Genomic DNA, 18793 nt, shown 5'->3' on the forward strand with positions numbered 1-18793 from the left:
CCCAGACCTTCCCTCCATGGTGGTGGCACCCCCTGGGGCCACCCAGATGGATGGCTAGTGGCCAGGTGCTGCCCCAGCTTGCAGGCAGCACCCAGCCTGATCCAACTGTTCCCCAAGCCCGAGCTGGGGCAGCACCTGCCCATTAGCAACCTGCTTGGGTAGCCCCAGGGGGCGCCACCATGGCAGAAGGAAGGACTGCGACCCTCCACTGCTCAGGGGCCACTCAGCCCACCAGCAGCTCACCCCTCATCTGCGGGAGACATGGGCAGGCTCCATGGGGGGGGGGGGGGGGGAAGGGGGGGAGAAGAAAAAAAAAAGGATTGGGCCCCTCACTGTGTCTGCCTTCAGCCTGCCTTTCCAGTGGTGCGGGGGCAAGCTGTCAAAGGCTGCAATGTTACAGATAGCTACATTGCAAACTAAACTACCTACAGATGTGGTTTAGTTAGAAATGTAGCAAACTCCTTTAAATCATTAAAAAACCCTGCAAGTGTACAGTGTGATGCAATTAAACCGCAAAAGTGGCCAATTTTTGTCACATATACAAGCGCCCATAGGGGTTAAATCTTCTTCTGTGTAACAGGCACTGGAAAAAAAAAAACGCAGGTGGTCAGTTACTAGTACCCCAAACTTGATGTAAAGGGAAGACCTGCAGAGGTAAAAAGATTGTTTAGTCTTCAATGTGCATCTATTCTGTAGTCACAGAAGCAGCCTGTGCCACTGAAAAGCAAAATAAATTAGCCTATGCTGAGTTTTGTGCTGCTTGACTAGTTTGCTTCAAGTATTTGTGCTAGCTTGTTCAAATAGTGCTTTGGCATTTATATACTACTGCTTTCTCCAGTGTTGACTTGCTAGTGGATGGTCCATATCAAATTGATTTGTATTACTTCAGCATTGAAGCCCCACCTTCTGCTTAAAAAAAAGGTGCTGGATGCACAACTTCTTTTAATTTCAAAGTCAATGAGAGAGAAATTCAGCCACACTTTAGCTATTAGAGCAAATTAAAAATGTGTGGCAAATGCACTGTGCTGCTTTGAAAATATCCATTACAACAAGTTAAAAGGAATGGTAGAAATACTGTATACAGAATAATGAATGATGTAAAGTAGATCACCCTTTTCTGTTTATTCCCTCATATGGCACAACAGTGAGGGTATACAACTCTAAGGCACTTTATGGATAAAAGTTGCTTACAATAATTAAGTACCGTAATTAACCTGGTTATGACCATAAACTGCATCCAACTGGAAAGCCTGGTGGCAACGTAGTGGGGCTACTCATGGTAGAGTAGCTCCTATAACATACCCCATGTTGCAACCTCCAAAGTAAAACGAGTATAGGGCACCTAAAATACCCTAGCCCTCACTGCCTGGTGGATACTCCTTGGTTGGAGAAAGGCTAAGGGACATCAACCTGGCAGGAATGTGCCTTTGCTGAGGTATTAGGCAGTCAGCAGCTGTGCTTATCTCTTTCACTCTGGCAGAAGCTACAATCACTGAAGCACGGAATGTCTGGACTTGGTCTGGCCTTTGGATTTTGTCTCAATGGTCTAAAGGGGGAGCAGGGAGACAGTAAATCTTGGGCAGCCAAACTCCTCCATACTCTTGCCTAGGGGTATGCATCAGAGGTCTTCATGTGGTGGCCACAGACCTCTTACATATACACCATCATCCAGAGGATCAATGGTTGCCTACAATTAACACAATATTTTCATGTTCTTTTCATAAGGAAGCCTTTCCTTGACTCTGATAACAAGGTAGCTGTGGGCATGGGTGGATCTAGGATTTTGAAAAGGGGGGTGTAGATGGTGTATTATATGGGATGATGTACCACAACACGTTTTTCTCCAGGTAAAAAGAAATTAGAAGCTTTATTAATATGCTAGGGGCCTACGACCATATTATTCAGTTGAAGATTGAAGCAGGAGTAAAGTAACTTTATTGGAAAGAGTTAAAAACAGTCTGCAGGGTTATGAAATAGAAGCTATATTACGTGCAGCTAACAGACAGAAAGGCTACCTTGATTAGTGAAGCATCAAAACTATTAAAAAGGAGAGAGGGTCATTAACACCTGTGGAATGAAGAGCATAGAAGGAATCAGTTAGACATTAAATAAGTCACGAATTCTATTGTTACACTCAATGCTGCCTGAATAGAAATGCTGCTGCCACTTCCAGGCAGTTGGTTTTAAACTTTCGGTGAAGCAGAGATTAAGAGGGGTGCAATTGCACCAGTGCAACCCCACCTCTATCCATTCCTGGTTGTTTCTCTCCAGTGTATTCTTTGGGGTAAATTAATTCCAGAAAAGGTGATTTTTAAACCTCATCTACACTGAAAAGTTCCAGAGTTTTGGGGTTTTTTTAATCCAACCTAAATTTAAGGAAGAAATCAGAAGCCAGGTATGTACAAAGTGCAATAAAGAATTGTTGTCTAATAAAGAAGTCCCAAAATTAACCTGTAATGCTGTTTTCTGATAAATTATCCTTTTAGTCATGTGACAGCTCTTCTAAATGGGCAGTTGATTTTTTCTGTTAGTAAGCAACAGTAGAATAGAGTAGCTAAATATATAAATACAGTATTGTAATTAGAATGCATAACATAACTAAAATAATTTTTTTTCAAAGACCACTTCTACTCGAGTGCTAATAACAAGAAAAACTACGTAATGCAGTAGAACTATCATTTTATTTTTAAAAAATATTTTGTATTTATTCAATTACCATTGTAATGTATAAAAGGATTATTAGTTTTACAATAGAAATAGTGGTATGATAGCATTTTAAAAATTGTTCTTTTTTAACTCCGAGTAGTTATGCATAATAATAGCAGCAGATCACCACTTTTTCATTATTACTGGAAAGAAATTGTTCTCTCCTAACTCTTCAGCTTCCAGATTCTCAAACTCCATTTTCATTAGACTGTCCAAAACCTTGTTCTATTGACAGATGTACAGCTTTGAACTCAATAATCTGAAGATTACTTATGGTACTATTATATTCAAACTTCAAAGAAAGCTGCATTTTTCTACAGAAAATGCGAGAGGTTTTCCTTCAAATATAGTGACAACAGGCCTGCAGCTCAGGTACAGTTTCTCAGATGGTTATCTTTTAGTTCAAAAGTTGCATTTATAAACACAATCTATAGTATCAGTTCAATGTTTTAGTCTGGACTTTTCATTTAGGACTTTTATTATCTGGCAACACTATACCTTCTATATCTGTTTGCTAAAGGCTTATAATTTGCTTCAAAGCCTGTGTATGCCTCTATTATTAAAATAGTAGCCAACTGCCCGTCAAGAAACAGTGGGCCCAGGCTGACCTGGCGGTGGCAGGGGGATGGGAGGAGCGGGCTCGAGGCTGACGCGGGGGAGGGTGTGCGGGGGAGGAGTGGGCCGGGCAGAGTGGGGGGGGGGGGGAAGAGATGCTTGGTCCCTCCCTCCCCCAGCCGCTGCCATGTCAGGCTGGGCCCACTGCTCCCACCTCCACAGCTGTGCTCGCTCCTCCTCCCCCGCCCCCACATCGGGCCCAGGCCAACTCATCCCCGCCCACACCGCCCACTCTTCCCCGTGTCAGGCCTGTTCCTCCCCCCCACCACCATCGCATCGGCCTTGCAGGCGGCAACAACAGAAAGGGGGAGGGTTGGGCTGAGGCCAATACTGGTGGCCTTAGTCCCCCCCAGTGTCCCTACCTCGCTTCCTCCCCACACCACTGCTGCCGTCACCTGCAAGGAGCAATGGGAGGGGCGTGAGACCAGCTCTGGTGGCCTTGCCCCTCCGCTCCATCATTGCCACCTGCAGGGGGGAGTGGAGGGCCAAGGCCAGCTCTGTCCCCTGCCCCGTGTCCTGCCATCATGGCGGTGTGCCGCCACTTGTCCGAACGCTTCTTCGCATTCTGATTGGCTGTTTGTCAGTCAATCAGAGCGCGAATAAAGCATTATAGACAGACAGATTAAGTCTTTTATAATATTAGAATGCTGTATTACCAAGCTTTAGTTGGAGTTTTCGATATGCAAGGAATGCAGGAGCAGTTTCTAAAACCCTTGGTAAACAAGCACCAGCTGTTTAAGGTGCAGCTGAAACTATTGGCTATGATCTATGTACAAAAGAATATTCAAAGATAATTACAACCCAGAAATCCATGGGTTATGACAGGGTTTCAGACAGTTGTTAATAACTAGGTTTAAGGTTTCTAGGATTAGCAGCAGTAACCTGTTCATAAGAAACCCTCAATTAGTAAACCTTGATCCTGGCTGAGTTCAAATGTGGCTAGTTTAATCAGAGTCCAGTGAAAAAGACATTCTGGTTTTATGACAACCATAAAAGATGAAATCTTCATTCTCTCCCAAAGATGGTGGGCTGAACTACTACTGACCAGAGGCAGCCTTAGAGATGGGTGGGGTGGGCAACTGCCCAGGGTGCTCTGGTCTGAGGAGCACCACACACACATGCCCTGCCCTGCCTTGCTGTTTGTGCAGGGTGGGAGCTGTCAGGGGACTTGTGTGACAACTAATCCCCAGGGGTTGGGCAGCAGGGCCTGCCACTCCTGGCCATATCTGGAGCTGATTAGAACTAGCCAGCTGGGACAATGGGTTAAGAAGTCCCCAAGCAGCATCAGGCACTACCAGTCAGCATGACATGCCAGGAGAAGGGTGCCAGGGGCTGGGCCAAAGCCAAGGCAGCAGTGTGCAGCAAGAAGGCAACGCAGCTAGGCAGCCTCAGGTTGTGCACCAGGGTCTTCGCCATCATCAACCTGCTGGGGCTGGAGGCTAAGCTGCAGCTCCTTCTCCCTGCCAGCCGCCACCACCACCACCACCACTGTGGAGGGTGAGGGTATAGCAATGCCCTACCACTGGGGCTGGGCTTCCTGTATAGACAGCCCTGACTGCTGCCAACCTGCCTGCCTTTCCTGCCATCAAGTCTCTACTACCCCCTGACCTTTCTGCCTGGCACCAGCCCAGCAACTTGGGTGAGCAGACACGCTGCCCTGTAACAGCCCAAGGGGTCCCCTGCCACCTGCAGATGCCGGGGCATGCATGCACACTACCCACCCCCTGCCACACACCCAACATACATGGTGCTGGTGACTTGGGGTAGGGGAAGGTGCCACGGATGGGGCACCAGCAGGGGGGGGTGGGGAGCCAAAATACAAGTTCACTCAGGGCACCATTTTCCCCTAAGGCTGGCTCTGCTACTGACTCCTGTAAGTTTTCTCTTGAGCCTCACAATATTTGTTTTTCTTAATGCCACATTTCCTGAAGGGCTTTGTTGGAGGAAAAGTTCAGTTTTCATTCAATGAAAAGATGGTAAACCTGAAGTGTACCCCTAATAGCTCTAATCTAGCAAAGAAAAAAAACCTCAACAATTAAATTTCATCAGTCTTTGGGGATTTGACTCAGGATTTTTGAATGATTAGAAATGGTAGTAGTGTATCTTTTAGCTTATTGTTGGGTTGTGTTTTACTGGTCTAGTTGTGAGACACTGAGGTGTCCAGATGTTTCAATGATGTGTGTTTAGACAAATAAGGGTTTTAGAAATTCACCGTGGTAACATAGTAATGTGATCTCAACATCATTTGATAGCACACAGTATAAGATGAGAAGTCTGATGTAAATGGCAACTTTCCAGAGAAGTTCAGACAAATGCTATTCTATTATAACAAAACTAATACTAGTTCTGCTCATGGTGTTAAAGGTTTTGAAAATAAAGTGAAGAAAAAGATATTCTGACGGGAAAAAAAAAACACAGTAAAGTTTTCTAGTTGCTGTCGGATTAGCAGTCTAAGGATTTTCTGACAGCCTGTGATCTTTTCACAGCTACTGACTATCAAGCAACCACAGATTACTTTGATTTAAGGTCCACTGCAATAAATAGGGGGAAAAAAATCTCAACAATCTCCTAGTTATTGCAGGTTTAACATAAATGTAGTTTGGAAACAGGCCATTGATGGAAAATAGCAATGAAATGCTAGGTTTGGGAAGTTTTGGATGGGTAAAAAGAAACAAACAGTAATAATTCAGATTTTACTTTCAATATGTAATTAGATGCATTACATTTTAATCAATCAGAGACAAGAAACAAAGAAATGTTTCTACAGTATCCATATATAACAATCTTCCTTACACAGAAATCAAAAAAGTAATTTAAAAAAGAGGCTGTCAGAGGTCATTCCGGTGCTAAACTGCTAGACTTCATAAAATAAATAATTTAGTAAGACTCGTTTGGCAATAGTGAAAACGGAAAAAAAAAAATCTGCTACTGTGAATGATCTCTGAACCTGAGATAAGTGCAGTTGAGTGTTTATGATTTTCTTCTAATAGATAGTTAGAACCACTTGATTTGTCAAACCGCCTCTACAATGAAAAGTCGAACCCTGTCCTATCCAGAAATATGAACCAATAGGTGATTTTTCCCTACCTGCAAACAAAGTATTCAGTCTGGGTCAAGGACTTTCTGCAGATTTCTTCCATCACCATGCTGATACACACCCTCTCAGGACTGCCTTCTACATATTTTTCAGTTGATTTCTTCCCTTTATGAGGATCTTTATCTACATACCATAGCAAACCTATAGAATATAGAGTGAGCTTACCTTTTTAAAATAATAAATCTTAACTGATTGACAGCTTAATATATAGAGGTCTGGGAACACTCCAGCATGTTGAATGATTTGTTTCAGAAACCAAATTTAAAGAGGGGAGGGAAAGATGTCACTCACTTCTATTAATTTCAGTCTGGATAAACAGGCTCCAAGTAACAAACAAACAAACAAACAAACAAACAAACAAACAAACAACACTTTGGCAACCCACCTCTTTTACAAGTCATAAGTACTCAGCACCCACTTGTCAAGTGCAAGGATAACATATCAAACCTATTCAGCTTTCAAGAAGATATACAAGGACCACCAGGTGGCAGGCTTGCCCACCTTTTCTATTTTCATGGCCTCTGAAGTAAGGTTTCTGGGAAAAACAATCCTATGGTTTAATGTGCCAAAATAGTTTAGAGCAGTGATCTCCAACCTTTTAAAGGTGAAAATCACTTTTTGAAGTAACGGGCAATCCAGGATCTACTGCCCCCCAGCCCAGTCTATGTGGGGCAAGGGAGGAAGTGGGGCAGGGATGAGTACCCTGCTGGCCCGGGCTAGACTGGGGAATGGTCGGAGCCCAGGTAGCTCATCCAGGCGCACAGGGGGCTTCTGCTGCTGTATGCACCCCAGCAGAGGACTGGGGGGGGCACATGCCCCCCAATCTGTGCATAGGGTGAGGCAGCTGCCGTTGTGCACTGGGCTTTGCAGGTTGGGAGCCCCTCCCCCCGCACACCTGGATGTGCCACCTGGGCTCCAACCCTCCCCTGGTCCGGCTGGGGCCCCACTCCCAGTGGCAGGGGGCGTGGAGGGGGATTGTCACACTCACCCAGCCCAGCCCTGGCGGCAAGGGGTGCGGGTCAGCCCAGCCACGTGCATCCTGCCACTTGTACATCCTACCACTCCTGAACTGCATGCCGGCCACTCCCGCTCATGGAGTCTCTGACAGTCGATCTCAGTCTGGGGGGTGCTAAACACCCAGAGATCGATTGTCAGGGGCTTCCCAAATGACCTGTCGATCAGGATTGACCAGTTGGTGACCACTGGTTTAGAGTGTTATTCACTTAGCTGTGGGGAATCTAGAAACATTTACCTTTCTGAAGAAGCATTCTAAGAATTGTGCTCTTTCCTGAGAGATCAGAAATGCTTTTCTGCCTACCTCACATGGCTGAAGTAATTGCTGTAAAAAAAGATGCAATAAAGAGGGAGAAATTATTGGAGAAGAAAAGGTCTAGACTCAGAGAGGATATGAGCCTAAAATATTAAAACTGTTTTCACAGAAGAATTATTGATGAAACTGGTTTTAAGAAGGACCAGAAAAGGGGTCAGGACTCTACTATGATTTTACTACTTCTCAATAAGAGCAGATATTTGTTCAAGTAAACTAGGTTACACTCTAAATTCCAAACCTGCCTGAATAATTCTAAGATGCAGGTGGATGGACTGGTAGCAAGAGATTCGCCATTAAATGCAATCAATAAAGCCTCTCTTGTATAACCATGAGGTTATCTTGGTCTCCAGGCCACTAGAAGATGTTTCTTTGGCGTGAAGTGAAAACCTGGAGCCTTAAATAAAGAAGGACAATCTGAGACACTTTTGACTTAGTGCAGGAAGCTAATGTACCGAGGACCACAGAGGTTTAATGGGAATGCCTCAAATAAATCTTTCAAAGACTCTTAGGATGAGGGTCCAGGAAAATGGGGAAAGTATTAATCCTGTGAAGAGGTTTATGGCAGAAGCTCCTAGTGCCACAAACCTGCTTCAGAAATTGACAGTTTCCCAGTTTATTTGGGTGTTGAGCAGATTCTTTGCTGGAGTCCTTCAGTATCAGGCATGAAACACTGTCTGGTAATCCAGGTTACCTGGATATCGACAATATACCTATGTGGCCGTGTTGCTAGAAATAGCTCCAAATAAGCTAGGTTGGGTACCAAAAGCAGAATTGCTGCATTCCTACACCTGTTTCAGCAGGGCTAATTTACCTATATGGCATTCAACACTAAAGGGCCAATATTTGTTCAGAGCAGCTTGGGTATATACTTGGCATTGAAGTGCTGGGCAGAGGCAGCATCCCTCCCCAAAAAGTGGAAAGGTCTGGTTTCAAGACAGAAATTCTTACTTTTTGTTCTTTTTTAATAAGATTTATAATAGAAAATTACTTCCCCGTGTGCGTGCGTGCGTGCGTGCGTGCGTGCGTGCACGCACACACACACACACACACACACACACACACACACACACACACCAGTGACTATCAAGAGACAGAAAGCTAGTTCTGGATCTAATAGTAGAGAACTAACCTGCACGGCCAACATCTGTCTTTTAGGTTATTATTTATTTTCTACTTGAATCTACAAACTTTGGGCTGAGCATCTTGAGTAAAAAGGATTAAAAATCAACCCAGAAAGAAGGCTGATTTGATTTTAAATCCTAGACAGTTTACCCTCTGTTTGTGTAGTCTGTCCCCCATGGATTTTTATTGTTTAAAGAAGTTTAAGATCATCTATCCTTACCAAATGCAAAACAACCTTTGAAGTCAGTAAGATTAGACACAGAGCAAACTAATATTATAGGGAAGACAACGATTCAGAGGTGTGGCTCAGAAATAGTATAAAGTAGTAATATATTTAAATTTTTTCAATAAGCCAAATCCTTAAAATTTACAGATTGAACTATGAGCAACTCTTTGTCAGAACTGCTGGTAAATGACATGCATGGAAATACAGTCAAGAAACCAATGTTTAGATCACAGACAACTGGAAAACATTATTGAGAAACTATTTATAATTTTGAAGAGGCAAAATTGGCTGTGAACAAAAGTTTTCAGACAAAACAGTTCTGCACGAGTTCTGTATAACCTGAGTTCTGCATAACCTAGGGCTTGCTCAGTGATGTCATCATAAGATGTGACACAGCTCTTTGACTTTTTAGGTTTGAATTATATTTTCAGTCAAGCAAATTTGCCTTCCTCATTGCTTGGTGCCTCTGGTGTTTTAACGAAACAAGAATTTTTCAAGATGTTGTTCCGGGATCTCGCACATTTCAAGAGAGATTCAAAACTGCAAAATATTAGCAGAAACAAAGGTCAGAATATGGAGATATGATAATTTTCAGTTATATCTGACAAATGAGGCATCAGAGCCTACAGTATGCCATGGTGTTAGTAAAAACAAACAAAACAAAAAACCTACGCATTAACATTCTCATAGCCAAGATATGAGTAGAGTGCCATGGGTTTACGACAGGGGCAGGCAAGATGCAGCCTGCGGGCTGGATGCGGCCCACCAGGCCACTCTATCTGGCCCACGGGGCCCCTAAAACATTTAGAAAATTTATATTTATCTGCCCCTGACTGCCTGTCATGTGGCCCTCAATGGCTTGCCAAAACTCAATAAGCGGCCCTCCACCGAAAATAATTGCCCGCCTCTGGTTTACAAGGTAGGGCTTGCATAAAGCCTTCTTACATATCATTCTTGGACTATTTACCATGATACTAAAGGATTTGAAATTCAAATACATGCTATATATTTTCCAAAATAATCAGTATTGGACACACTCTAGGATAATGTACAAAGGTCTCATAATATAGATAGTGTATAAATAGAATCCATTTATTTTTACCTCCCAAAGCACAGGGCTCTATTCCAATTTTAACGTGGCTTCTTTAGGTAGTGACCCACAAGACTTCCATTCCAATGCACAATGTTTAAAAAATTTGGCAGCAGGTGGAGAGGGCCAGGGAAAAGTCCTCTTGCCTTAATTTTCTCCAAGTTTGCTACTCTGCCAATTATGCAAAATACCCATCTATTATCCCATCTTTGTATACTGAGGAGAATAAATCAGAGCAAGCCAGGACCTAGCCATGTCTCTTGAATTCTTTTTTGATTCCCCTTGGGCACATCTACACATGCCTATTAATACGTTTGAATAAACTGTGGAACTTAATGCTTCACAGTTTATTCAAATTGGGCATGCATCCGCACGTGCACCCGGGATTGCAGCATGTTGAGCTGGAGCAGCCCCACCTGGTCGGGGGCTGGTGGCCATAGGAAGGGGTTGGGGGTCAGCCTGCCAGCACTCCCTCCCAGTTCAATGTGCTGTGGAGGGGCTGGCCAGCACATAAGGGTGCTTCACTGTGGGGCTACCCAGCAGGCAGTCCCCACACTGAAGCACCCTCATGGTCAAGCCAGCCCCAGTGGCATGTACATGTGCACTGCTGAGTTTTACACATACTATCCTTCTGTGGAGTGTATTTACAAGTACTATCCTGCTGCAGAGTAAATTAGTTTACTCCAGCCTAATAGGGGAACATGTGTAAACACAAGACATTTACTGCCCAGCTATTTAGTCAACTGTGCAGTACATGTCTTGTGTAGACATGCCCCTCAAGTTGTAACCATGTTAAATAAATCTATACTAGGCATTTTATATTATATATATATATATTTATTAGTGATGATAGCGAATGTATCAAAAGGAAGAAAAAGTCCATCCACCCAGATGCTCCAACAGCATTGCAATTTGAACAGAAAAATACGGATGGGTCAAATCTGTACATTAGAAAAAATACGTAGCAAAACAAAATCCTCTTCATCATATGCCAGGTCACCAGTCCTGTGACTGAAATCAACAGCCTACATAAACGGTGGGTGTTACTCTGGGCAAGCACTTCCAGAAGTACTGCTCAGGTGCTTAAATCTATTCCTGCTTCTTGGTAGGAATCTGGACAAATCCAGAGTGGTTTCTCAGGGATGTAAGCTCCCTCTTCCCCAGTCACCAAGAAATGTTAACTTTTCTCGAGTAAAACTTAAGAAAATGGACTTTGAAACAAGAGATTTAGGAGCTGTCCACTTATTGATGAGGAAACTAAAAGTACCTGTCAAGATTCTAAAACTTTTAGCTTAGATCTCCTTAATGTGGTTTTGAAACCACTGCCCCCTCCCTGGAGTGCATACAGCCACAGCAACACAGTCCTCAAAAAAGGGAACTTTGCTACTGATGAATATAAGGGTGTTATGCTATTACTCTCTAAAATTATGGCTTCCAGTACATTAGAAAGCAAAGTTAAGAAATAAAAATAATGTTAAAATCTTACCTGTTTGAATTTGCTTTCCCCTTCCAACAGAAGTAATCTTACTTACATAAGGTATCGTGCTAGAGACAAGATATGGATAGTAATGAATAGTGAAATAGTGAAATATTACCATTTTATACATTTTAAAAGCAGTTCAATCAACTGGTACAATTTCAGTTACATCATTTAGATCAGTGGTTCTCAACCTTTTTTGTTCCAGGACCCACTTGTAAACATTGATGGCCAGTCCTGACCCGGTAAATAGTTCAAGTAGCTAGCCTCCTGCCAGTCAGCAAGGGGAAACCCAAGGTTTCCCATGTTTTTCTCCATTAAAAGAGAAAACATGATTTTCCATGTTTTTCTGTGATTGTTCACTACCCTTTCATAAATTCTTGTGACCCATTTTTGGGTTGCGATCTACAGGTTGAGAAACACTGCTCTTAATTTAAAATTTGGAAGCAACATGGAATGTTAGTTAAAGGCACTCTACTATAGAGTCTGTCGCTACTTTACTGGAGTTAGGGCCAAATCCTGAGATTCAAGAAACTCAGGCTGGAGTCACATTTGCATTTAGATTTAAATGTCAACCCAAAGTTCTAATTACTGGGTGATTTCATTTAATAGCACAACTTTGGGCTCTGATGCATCATTTTCTGATAACTTAACTGTGCATCCCATAGGAATTGTGCATGGCCCCAGATACAAGTGGGAGAGGTCGATTTTTAATATACCGTATTGGGAAAAACTTCCATAGTAGATCAGAACATGATTTTTTTCTACGGATAGTTTAAGAAAATAAAAGTAATTACAAAATGTAATAAAGGATTATTAGAAAAATTAAGATGCAAAACTTGTAAAATTTCAGATGACCCAGAGCATGACATTTTGTAAAACCAGCATCATATCTAATTTCACACAAAAATACATTTTTTTTTTACTGGTTGACTAACTTACCTATCAAATAATAATTGTATGGAAAAAAACACACTTCTTTCTATCACACTGTACAAGGAAGGTGATTTACAGTTTAAAGTTCAATTTTTTAAATACATTTGAATAGACTTAAAATGAGTAAGTAGGGTAAACTTGAAGAAATGATAGTCTGACATCCTAAAACAGGTTTTTGGATGTTTCAGCTTCTTTTGCAAATAACTTGGATGCTCTTGGTTATAGAACAGAAACGAGGCCTACAGAAAGAGGCTGGGATTTTTTGGAATTTGAAAGGTTTGTATAACAGTAGAATCTGAGTAGTCCTGATGGTCCAGGGACTATGCTAGAAGCTAGATTTATTTCGTAATATCTTTTATTGCACTAAGATTTTAGCTGCTCCTTCCCAAACCTGAACAAGCAGGAGAAACAGCCTGAAGTAAACAGCCTGAACTGAACTCCAGTTAGAACAATTCTTAAGTAGTAAATGAGCTATGTCACAGACAACTACATTCCAAAAGATGTTTATCTACTAATTGAACTGCCTTTTCTATATTAAAAAAAACTAAAGAAACATTTTAGTGTCAAGAGCATGGATGAAGTTCAGGAAAATCTGGGATAAGAACAGTGAAATGTTACTTAAAAGTTAGACACCTGTTAGGGCAAGGATTTTAATTTACTAATGTGCCTGTACACTACCCAGCCTACTGTAGGTACAATATCTAGACCCCAATCCTGAATAGGGCCTCTGGCTGCTCCCGAAATACAAGAGATAGAGAGTGGGTATCTGGTATAAGACAGAAGAGAAAAATTAAACATTATAAAAAAAGAAAAAAACACAATAAAAAACCCCCCAAGGTTTGTATAGTATAACTCTCACCATCTCTTAGACTTGCCACTTGACATTAGGACCACAAATATTACTTTAAAAACCTGTACATATGAATACCTGCACATTTATTTTAACTTCTCAGATTTGGTCTAATATACATTTCTCAAAAAACCCACAACTTCAAAAATTAATGGAGAAAAAGAGCGGGCAATCACCCAAGGAAGCTACCTACAAAGACTAAAGGCATCTAACAGACAACAAAGGAGACATACTACAAACAGGAGCCATTGATATATCCTGTTCTTTCCATAACAGTGCAAAGGAAAAAACAGGGCGAATGTCAAGAATGCTGATAAACTGTAGTATTTAGATTAAACATTTATTTTTTCATATATTCACAAAATCTTCACAAAAGTATTGAAACTCAAAAAGGAATTAGACTTGAGTCAAATACAGAGATGAAATGTACAAGACAAATGAGCAGGCAAACTAAAAGTTCTTGAAAGTATTTTACTTCAGACTGAAAAAAAGGAACAGTTCAACTGTTCTGTTTAAATAAAGATTTGCAAGATATACAGTATTTTATGAATACAATGCTGGTCATTTGAGGCAATGTAAAATACACCTCAATTTTTCCTTCATGCTTTTTTTTTCTTTTAGAAAGTTACTGTTTACCAAAAAGAAACTTGAGCAGTCCAGGAAAACCTATTTTCCATAAAATTTATGAAAACCATAAATTGAGGCAAACCTAAGATTCCCAATGGAATCAAGATTATCTTCCCGCTACCACCACCTTAAAATTATCACATGCTTATTGGAACACTAATATCTGCACCCTAAGAGTACATTTGCTTTCAACAATGAGGGTGATTCTTTAAAAACACTTCAGTGTGGTAAATGCGATACAGATCTTTGCAAGTATTAAGTGTTTGGAACAGTTTTGCTAATAGCAGCTAACAATACTGGATTAATATAATTTATAAATAATTGTTCCCTAAGCGGTGAACATAAGTCTACACATTCACAATAATCTAGAACAAAATAAATACTGTGATTATGCATAATGTGGTACAACTTGTACTAGTTTCTATGAATAAAAGCTCAACAACTTGTTGATAAAATTATCTGATCAGAATAAAAATGTGAATCTAAAATTTTAAACATTGTCAAATTAACATCACTTTTTAAACTCTTAGTGTTGGTATGAGTAACTGTTATGAATTCCATCTTGTTGAAATATGTATTTTTCTTTTTGAAGTAAAACACTTTAAACATGTTGAGAATGATGATTAATTTAATTGATGACATCAGTTTTGGTCTTATTTTAGCATTATTTTATTTTAAAAAGGCATTTCACACATCAGTGCCCATTAAAGGTCAGGTTGGTCTGCAGTATTTTGTAAATGTATATAAAAAGAAATTGCTAAAAGCTAACAGTACTTTTTATAAAAGCATCGTCTCCAGGAAAGCTACATTAAATGCAGCCACGTAGGTTGAACACAAACTCTTTTCTCTTAAAGAAATATGTTAAAGTAAATGCCATTTAACATTCTATCATTAAAGTGCCCCAACTCTTTTTTCAAACTATGTATGTGGATGTAATCACATATTTAATTTACATTCACGGCATTAAATAATTTACTGTAAATTAAAGTGTGACCGAACCAAAACATGCTGAATTTTAATTAAAGGTAACAAGTTCAATGAAGAAATATTAGAAGGCTATGAAAGGTATGGGTTAAGGCAATACAAAATATATTTTCCATTATTTGAAGACTACTTAAATTTTTAAAGTGTAAATATAAAAATACCTAAAAGGGGAATGAGAAAAAAAATACTTTAATAGTAAAATTTACAGATAGCTTAAACAGTTATTTTTTTCTCCAAGTGTTAGCAAAAAATATAAAAAAGACCAGACTTGGGTGGGTGGGGAAGGCACAAACAGAAAGGCATGGGATTAAAGCAGCCAGGGAATGCAAACACTGGTAACAAATTGAGTTGGTTTGTACTGAAAATAAAGAAAAAGAAAAACCAGAGGCTTGTTTTTGTTTTAAAAAAGGGAGACTGTTGAAGGAGGAGGGAGGGAGGAGAAACCTGAAAAACCCCACTGCCTTAAATGATGGCACGCTAGAAAACAAGGTGAAGATTTTTTCAGCGCTCACAAATTCAGTGTTCACACAAGAGTACATGTACATTTTACACAAATGAAAGACTTCATTTGCCACCGTAAACCTTTCTTCTTAGAGGAACAACTTTTGCAGATCAAATGTTCTATGAAATTATTTAAATGCCAAAAAAAAAAAAAAAAAAAGAGAAAAATTCTGAACAATATAGCTAATAAAGTATCTTTATACGGATGTTAAGATGATAATTTAGATTATTTTCCAAACTAATCCTGAGAAAAAAAATTCTGTTTACAATTTAAACAGTAATATTATGTAAAAAGTATTAACAAATCCACTATTACAAATGTCAGTTTTCCTATGTGGTCATCTATATATACACAATAAAATGGTAAATATATGCAAAAATAATAAAAAAATCATGCACAAATTACTTTCACCTTTAAAGGCAGGGTTTCCCTCAAAAATACAATTTTTCATCTTTTTTTGGGTTTTTTTGTTTTTTTGTTTTGTTTTGTTTTGTTTGATACCACCCCCTAAACACACTGAATACTACCCCTACAGGTCAGCATGAGCTGATGGGAAATATATTTATTTTACATTCAAGCTTTATATCCTAAATGACCCTGTTGTAGCATATGACTTATCAAATGAGCAGCCATTTTTTCCTCTTTTTTGCGGTGATCAATCTTCATGATCCGTTCCGTGGCGAGCTGGGAAAAAAAATGCAGTTGCTAATCAACGTCTGAACAGTCTGAAGCTCCAGAAGATATCCAAGGAGTCACTATCAAACTATCCTGTAGCATGAGATCATTGCACACAGAAGAACAGTCATTAAATAGGCAACTATCTACAAAGGTCTGAAAGGGCTGCGTCCCTCTTGTGTTTCCTCTTTTTGCCATGGAAATACTGATTATGTGATTTGCTGCCTTGATGTTGTTTGTTTGTCACTGAGGTACCATGGCTCGAGTTTGTTGGACCTTGGAAGCCTTTGTTGGAAGAAGAGCGGAATAACCTTGCAGATCCATGCTGCAAAACAAAAAGAACATAATCAACATGCATTACAAACAACATATGCCATTTATAGCATTTGGGTTCTGGTTAAAAAAACCCAAAAACAAACCCTTAAACACTGTAATTTCAGGAGGTATTGTATTTAAAAAGATCTCAATGTTAAGGGAAGAATTATATCTAGATCTAACTTCTTGTGCTAAAAGGCTTTCACTTCAGCAACCTCAGTAATGAAAGAAATAGAATGATGATCTCTAGCCTTTACATAACACTTCAAGAGTGACAGGACCACATACTTTATTTTGCAGTAAGAATTGTACTATGTACCCTTTACTAAAAGGAAGTGGATAATTCAACTGCACGTGTCCTTCTACATCTAAAATTTCCGAGAACTTATAAAAAAGGAAGTCTATGTAATCAGTTTAACAGGTATAAAAATAATATCACTGAACAACCAGTCCCAAAAAGGACCGAGAGGGAACGAAATGACCCCAGAATAATTAATGATCCTGGAATGCCTCAAGAAAAAGTCTGCATATTCTGTTACACTAGAAAATAAATAATCAGGAAAAAAAATCCTTTTCAAGATCAGCTGTTCTTCCACAGAATGTCTCCATACTTTCAGAAGCATGTATCCTATTAAAATAGTTTAAAATATTTATGTTTTTAGAACAGTTCCAAACCTGAGATTTGTTCATGCTGCTAGATGTATTAGCCGTTTGACTATTTTGCATTTTTCCACCTGATTGGGAAGATTCCAGTGATACATCTTGTGACCCCACTCGGTTTGTGGTAGACTGACGACAACTCAGCTGCTTAGATGTTTTGCATGGTGTTCCATCAGAATCCTTCAAGAAGACATGGGTATTAGACAGCTTATGTTCTCAGAATAAAACTAAAGTAAACAAAGTTTAAGGAGTAAATATGTTGGTCCCACCAGATACTAAGCAATTTTCAATCTAGAATTCCATCAACTCCATCAATACACAGTCCTGACTGTTTAAAGTCTTTTAAAATCCCTTTATTAAACCAGATTTAAAAAAAACCTATTTAAATACATGTTCATAGGCAATTTATTTTGGGAATGTTATTTAAATCACATCAGCCCTTTGAAATGCATGCATTATTCAGGAAACAGGGGCAAAGAATGTGACTGCACTTTATATAGGAATGCAGTGGGCCATCATATCAGTTTAGTTTTGACAAATCAATTAATGCTGATTGGATTTGTAAGAAAAATAACCCCAATGCAAATCTAGCTTCTGTATGTAATTATTGGAACCATCATAATTTGTCTAAAGTATATTATACACATATACAAAGAGGGAGAAAAAAAAATTCTGATCAAGTTCAAAATAAGAACTTTAATACTTACTACATCACTAGAGCTGGATAACGTGGAAGAGGAGGAAGACAATGGACCTGATGATGAGTTTGAAGAGTGTTTACTGAGCGTTTCTGAAGTTTTACTTCTAGATTTCCCTAGTGCTTCGTTCTCTTCAGAAAGATTATTGTTACACTTGTCCAACTGTTGAGTATCTACTATCAAGGTTACCCCATTACCTGCAAAAAATATTTTAAAAAGTAAAATGAAAGGAAATTGTTCATTTCTAATAAACCCTACATTTTGTATACACAGCACAGTATTTTTCAGAGTAGTCCCAGCAAAACCTATAGACTTCCCAGATGTAGCAACTTGGGATCACACCTACACTCAAGAAGTCCACTGTGGAGTGTGATGAAATAAACTACCATACTATACCAAATTTAAAAATATACATAAAAAAGTTCAAAAAGAGAACAGACCACAGAAATGCTGTTTAACTTTCTATCTATGCCTTTGGCTACTTAATTTGCATTCCTAAATGGGAACTGCTGGGTGCAGATCTTCTAAATAATGTGGCCTTGTGTTCTGGCAAATGTGGTAAAAAAGATTTAAGAGCAGAGAAATAGCCAATCTTGGAACAAAACCAAGAAGAATCCCAGTATGAACTTCCTTGTTACGTTTCTTATAAGCAAGATTTACTGTTTTATACATAAAAGGGGCCAATACAAGGCAAAGTTGCCCAAATTTGCTTATTCCTAGAAAGACAGTGCTATACTTCTATTCAAAACAGCAGATTTTTAGGAGAAATATTCCTCTGTGGCCCTTTATGAATGCCCTCACCATATACTGAGGTAGGTTTCCAGTAGATCTACAGGTTCATTTTCTAGTTAGGTATATTCATATACATAACTAACGTTATGTA

At 39.7% G+C, this 18793-nt stretch overlaps 1 protein-coding gene across 1 annotated transcript in view; it reads right to left on the reverse strand.

The window, feature by feature from the left end:
* Positions 1 to 13775: 13775 nt before the first annotated feature.
* The window catches only part of TENT4B (terminal nucleotidyltransferase 4B), a 69237-nt gene continuing 64219 nt past the window's right edge, over positions 13776 to 18793 (reverse strand). The window contains exons 10-12 of the mRNA XM_006273209.4: positions 17920 to 18107; positions 17228 to 17392; positions 13776 to 16562 (exon numbers count right to left, since the gene is read on the reverse strand). Coding sequence (XP_006273271.2) covers positions 16380 to 16562; positions 17228 to 17392; positions 17920 to 18107 — 536 coding nt within the window. The 3' untranslated portion in view covers positions 13776 to 16379. The remainder of the gene's footprint in view (positions 16563 to 17227; positions 17393 to 17919; positions 18108 to 18793) is intronic.

Source organism: Alligator mississippiensis, chromosome 10 (assembly GCF_030867095.1).
Source record: "Alligator mississippiensis isolate rAllMis1 chromosome 10, rAllMis1, whole genome shotgun sequence".
NCBI classification, from domain to species: domain Eukaryota; kingdom Metazoa; phylum Chordata; order Crocodylia; family Alligatoridae; genus Alligator; species Alligator mississippiensis.